The sequence below is a fragment of the Cebus imitator genome, unplaced genomic scaffold, assembly GCF_001604975.1.
Source record: "Cebus imitator isolate Cc_AM_T3 unplaced genomic scaffold, Cebus_imitator-1.0 Scaffold296, whole genome shotgun sequence".
Taxonomy (NCBI): domain Eukaryota; kingdom Metazoa; phylum Chordata; class Mammalia; order Primates; family Cebidae; genus Cebus; species Cebus imitator.
In genome coordinates, this window is record NW_016107611.1 from 791,603 (window position 1) to 797,652 (window position 6,050).

General features: G+C 40.1%; 1 protein-coding gene across 14 annotated transcripts in view; it reads left to right on the forward strand.

The window, feature by feature from the left end:
* Positions 1-6,050, forward strand: part of LOC108285292 (zinc finger protein 227) — a 25,685-nt gene that overhangs the window by 6,404 nt on the left and 13,231 nt on the right. For 4 of the 14 annotated variants that reach the window (XM_037729192.1, XM_037729193.1, XM_037729195.1 and 1 more), the window contains exons 2-3: positions 368-556; positions 1,195-1,237. In XM_037729192.1, coding sequence (XP_037585120.1) covers positions 368-556; positions 1,195-1,237 — 232 coding nt within the window. Of the gene's footprint in view, positions 1-367; positions 731-1,065; positions 1,238-6,050 lie in introns of those variants that run through there. The other 10 variants (XM_037729199.1, XM_017502368.2, XM_037729197.1 and 7 more) reach the window with 7 other exon arrangements.

The following is a 6,050-nucleotide window of genomic DNA, read 5'->3' on the forward strand; positions in this document are numbered from 1 at the left end:
CATGTTGACCAGGATGGTCTCGATCTCTTGACCTCGTGATCCAGCCGCCTCGGCCTCCCAAAGTGCTGGGATTACAGGCTTGAGCCACCGCGCCCGGCCTCTGATAATCTTTTTTTCCTTTAGGGCTCCAATTCTTCACAAATTTGCTGGTTTGTTGTTGTTGTTAATGAGAAAAACCTAAATTCCACTGACATCAGAGAACTGCTTCAGCCAGGCAAAACGGCAAGAAGCCATGAAGGGGATTCTGGATGTTGTAGTCCGGGAGCTCCAAGAATTTGGAGATTCTTTTGTTATACTCTCGGTAACCCTTTCTCGCTCGCTCGCTCTCTCTCTTTTTTTTATTTATTTTTATATTTTTATTTTTTAGCGCGAAGAGGGCGCCACCTGGAAGTTCTTCCTCCTGGGAGTTCTGGGAAACGTATTCCAGAACTCTGTCCGGAAACAGTTGGGCCGCAGGCGCGCGAGGCTTCTGGGAAGGGTAGTTAAGGAGCTCCGGACAGGCAGAGCCACTTCCGCCCCGGAAAGCGAGGCCGCCACCATCTTTTGGGTCCGGGAGGTGAGTCAACGTTACACCCCCAGGGCCCTTCTGAAGCTTTCCAGCCTGCGCGTGGCGCTCCCCAGCCGTCAGTCTTAGGATGGAGAGGTTGCGGCCGCGGGCGGAGGCCGAGAGGCCAAGGGCGGAAGTTTGCTCTCATCCCGCACTTGGCGAGCTGCGCCGCTACTTCTGTAGGTATAATAAACAGCGGGTTACCTATTATCCGGTCTTGTGTTTCATCATCTGTAAAATAACAATAAAGGTAGTTACTGGGTAAACCCTACTGTTACTGGGTAGGGTTGTAATTAGACTTAAACGAGGTAATACGGGTCAAACCTTAGAACGGTAGTGGCACCTGATACCTGGTTGGCTTCTGCTGTTGATAATCAACTGATTCCCTAACAAGCACCCTTTTTACTGGAAGCTCCAGTGAAGAGAGAGGAAAGGTCAGGGCTTTATGCCATGGCCCTTCTTTCTCATCCTTCAGGAGACCGAGGTCTTCCGGAACTTTTACCGATTTTTTTTTTTAGGAAGGATTGAGTCATCAGACTCCAGTGCATGGGAATGTTTACTGTGGCGTTTATAAGGGATAGAGACTCCATCGTGCTAACTCAAGGCATCCTTTTTTTTTTTTTTTCACCGCCTCCGAATTCGCAAAGAGGAGGAGGGAGGGACTTCGTTCCTTCTTCCAGCATAGCCCAGGTACCTGCTCTTGAACACACTTTGTTGTTCCATTGTCTGTCCTTTGAACTAATCAAGTTTACTTCACTCAGTAAGTTACTACTGAAAAATGATAAAATATTTGTTGAATAAATGTGAAAGTGGGTAGGAAAGATACTTGGAAATGAGTATTATCAATAACATCTTACCACTTTGATTTTAAGGCATTTATCTGTGGACCATAGATATTGATGAAGTAGGTCATGTTATTATGAGTAAATTAAGCAGAGCTTATTTTATGAAATACTTTCCCAAAGTTATTCAGCTGATTGTAAGAAGTGGGTTGGGATTGAACCTAAGCAGTTCTTTTCAGAGTGTGTGATCTTTTTTGTTGGTTTGTTTTGTTTGTTTTTGTTTAGTTCTGTTGTTTTCTGTTCTTTGTTCAAAGTCTGTGATCTTAATCTCAATGATATAGTTACCTTCAGTTATCTTAAATAGTAATCCATTTAGCTACAGGTGAGTCATTGGAAATCAGCCTTGGGAATGTAGGTGTGGATTTTATTGTGGAAGATCTCAAAAACTGCAGTGATGAATTTTGAATTTTTTAGAAAAATCCTACAACATCTCAATTTCATTCCATGTCAAAATATGTCATATTCTGGTTATAGAAGTAATGAATGCTTATTATAGAGGTGCACTATCCAAACCAGTAGCTGTAAGCCACGTGTGCCCTAGGAGCACTTGAAATGTGGTTAGTCTAAATTAAGATATGCTATAAGTGTTAAATACACCCTGAGTTTCAAAGACTTTGTACAAAAAAATGTAAGATGGCTCGATAATTTTTTGCATTGTATGTCAAAATGTTAATATTTTGGATACACTGGCTTAAATTGTTAAAATTAATTTCACTTATTTTTGGTTTTTGCCTTTTTTATATGGCACTGGAAAATTTAAAATTACATATGTTGGACAGTGATGTTCAGATAAAAAAGAAAAAAATTACATATAATAAAAGTGCTAACACTTTAATGTGTTTCTCTTTAGTATTTGCTATGGATGTTTCTCAAAATAGGCTTGGTATTCTGTGTAGTTTTTTTCTTATTATGAAAAATTCCAAGTATGTTCAACTATCAAAAGGGTGGTGCGGTGAATCCCATGTAACCAACACTTAGATTCAACATTTGCTCCAGATGATCTCTTCCTCCCACCCCCACCTTTTTAAAAAATTTTATTATTATTATTACTGTTTGAGACAGAGTCTAGCTCTGTTGCCCAGGCTGGAGTGCAGTGGTGTGATCTTGGCTCACTGCAACCTCCGCCTCCTGGGTTCAAGCAATTGTCCTCTCTCAGCCTCCGGAGTAGCTGGGATTACAGGCATGCACCACCATGCTCAGCTAATTTTTTGTATTTTGGTAGAGATGGGGTTTCACCATGTTGGCCAGGCAGGTCTCGAATTCCTGACCTTGTGATCTGCCCACCTTGGCCTCCCAAAGTGCTTGGATTACAGGCGTGAGCCACTTCGCATGGCCTTTTGTTTTTTAAACTAGAGTGTCTTTAAAGCAGGGGTCTCCAACCCCTGGGCAGCAGATATGGTACGAATCTGTGGCCCTTTAGTAACCTGGCAGCACAGAAGGAGGTGATTGGAGTGGTACCGCCTGAGCTCTCCTCCTGTCAGATCAGCAAGGGCATTAGATTCTCATAGGAGGGACTGCACATGCAAGGGATCTAGGTTGTGTGCTCCTTATGAAAATGTAACTAGGCCGGGCGCGGTGGCTCAAGCCTGTAATCCCAGCACTTTGGGAGGCCGAGGCGGGTGGATCACAAGGTCAAGAGATCGAGACCATCCTGGTCAACATGGTGAAACCCCGTCTCTACTAAAACTACAAAAAATTAGCTGGGCATGGTGGCGCATGCCTGTAGTCCCAGCTACTCAGGAGGCTGAGGCAGGAGAATTGCCTGAACCCAGGAGACGGAGGTTGCGGTGAGCCGAGATCGCGCCATTGCACTCCAGCCTGGGTAACGAGCGAAACTCCGTCTCAAAAAAAAAAAAAAAAAAAAGAAAATGTAACTAATGGCTGGTAATCTGAGGTGGAACTGTTTCATTCCCAAACCATCTCCCTTGCCCCGATCCATGGAAAATTGTCTTTCATGAAACTGGTTGCTGGTGCCAAAAAGGCTGCTGACTGTTGTCTTAAAGCATATACCAGACATCAGGTCAGTTTTAAAAAATATTCTACCATGACCTCTGAAACTGAAGCTTTATTTTGCCATTTGCTCAGTACAGTATATCTTTTTTTGTTCCTTTTCTTTCAAACCTTTTTGTCATTATGTTTTCGTAGTGTCTTTTAGAATACACACACACACCCACACACACCCACACACATACATACATACATACATACATTTTTAGTGCAGTCTGGGATAATTTGCTTGTTCTATCTGTGTGTATATTTTGCTCTCCTTTCTTGTTTTTAAGTTTTGTTCAGTTTATTTCCTTTTATTTGTGCTCAACTGATCTGGAGTTTATATGGTTTTGTGTATTTTTTATTACTATAAGTTCTGAGGTACATGTGCAGATCATGCAGGACTGTTACATAGGTATTCACAAGCCATGGTGGTTTGCTGCCTCCATCCCCCCCATTACCTACATTAGGTATTTCTCCTGTTATCACTCTCCAATACCCCTACTCCTGCTATCCCTCCCCCAGTGCCCCCCGCCAACAAGCCCCAGTATGTGATGTTCCCCTCCCTGTGTCCATGTTTTCTCATTTTACAACACCCACTTATGAGTGAGAACATGAGGTGTTTGATCTTCTGTTCTTGTGTCAGTTTGCTGAGAATGATGGTTTCCAGATTCATCCATGTTCTTGCAAAGGACATAAACTTACCCTTTTTTATGGCTGCATAGTATTCCATGCTGTATATTTGCCATATTTTCGTTATCCAGTCTATCATTGATGGGCATTTGGATTGGTTCCAAGTCTTTGCTATTATATACAGTGCTGCAGTGAACATACGTGTGCATGTGTCTTTATAATAGAATGATTTATAATCCTTTGGGTATATACCATTTGACCTAGTAATGGGATTGCTGGGTCAAATGGTATTTCTATTTCTACATCCTTGAGGAATTGCCATACTGTCTTCTACAATGGTTGAACTAATTTACACTCCCACTAACAGTGTAAAAACATTCCTATTTCTTCACATCCTCTCCAGCATCTGTTGTCTCCAGATTTTTTTAATGATTGCCATTCCAGCTGGCATGATGTGGTATCTCATGTGGTTTTAATTTGCATTTCTCTAATGAACAGTGATGATGAGCATTTTTTCATGTTTGTTGGCTGCATGAATGTCTTTTGAAAAGCGTCTGTTTATATCCTTTGCCCACTCTTTGATGGAGTTCTTTTTTTCTTGTAAATTTAAGTTATTAGTAGATTCTGGATATTAGCCCTTTGTCAGATGGGTAGCTTGCAAAAAATTTTTCTCATTTTTTAAACTTTACAAAATATTCCCTTGGCAAATACTAAATCTAATCAGCATGTGTTCTTATTCTGAAGAATAATGAGACTAAAAAAGATTTAAAAGAAGATGGGGCCAAGTGTCATAGCTCACACCTGTAATCCCAGCACTTTGGGAGGCTGAGACGGGTGGATCACCTGAGGTCAAGACTTTGAGACCAGACTGGCCAGAATGGTGAAACCCTGTATCTACTAAAAATACAAAAATTAGCTGGGCATGGCCACGCACAGCTGTAATCCAGACTACTCGGGAGGCTGAGGCAGGGGAATTGGAGGCTGAGGCAGGAGAATCGCTTGAATGTGGGAGGTGGAGGTTGCATTGAGCTGAGATTGCACCATTGCACTCCAGCCTAGTCAACAGGAATGAAACTCTCTCAAAAAAGAAAAAAAGAACTATTTTTTTTTTTTTTTTAATGTAGTCTAGGTTGTTATAGGTCTACTTTTTATTATAACCACCCTCAAAATGTGTCATTATAGTTCTTTGGCTTTTCTTAAACAAAGATTATTATCTTAACAGTATAGTTACAAATGTTTTCTTACCATTGCTTCTGTCAGTCCATCTTTTAGGGTTCACATGATTATAAATCTTCTTCATTTTCATTCAGCTAAAATACTGTTTCTTTCTCATGTAAATCATTTAGTTGAACATATGCTTCATGGTTGACAGTTTCTTTATTTTGGAGGTAATAGTCATTTGTTTTAAATTTTCATTCTGTTACTCTATTTCTCTCAATCTAATTGTTATTTCTTTTAGGTCAAATATGTTTTCTTTCTAGGAGCTTTAAGGTTGTTGTTGTTTTGAGTTTTTTATGTTTGCTTAGTCTTTTGCATTCCTGAGTTTCACTGTGATTTATTTTGGAATACGTTTATTTATACTGTTAAGAATTTCTCTATGTGAACTTGTATCTTTTATTAATTGTGTAAAATTCTCAGCAATTGTATCTTGAAATTAAGACCTCTCAGTCATTCCCTCCATCTTGCATTCTCTTCTCACATTCCTGTTAGACAAATATAGAAGCCTCTCAATTATCTTTCATGTTTCTTGATTTTTCATTTGTGTCTTTATCTTTCTCCTTGCCATATGTTTTTCTTTATCTTTGTGCACATAAAAGGGCTAAAATGATTCTTTCTAGGCTTTATGAAGTAAATTGACCTGAAATGATATGTTTTAGAAACCTGATACCATTGTCAGTAAAATATTACTAGCTAGGCAACAAATTACTAAGAAGAAACTTTAAGACAGAATTCGGCTTTTAAGAAATTAAAGGTTACTTTCATAGGAGAGCAGTATTTGCAAGGGAAGTGTACGATGCAAAATATCATCTGCCTTTTTT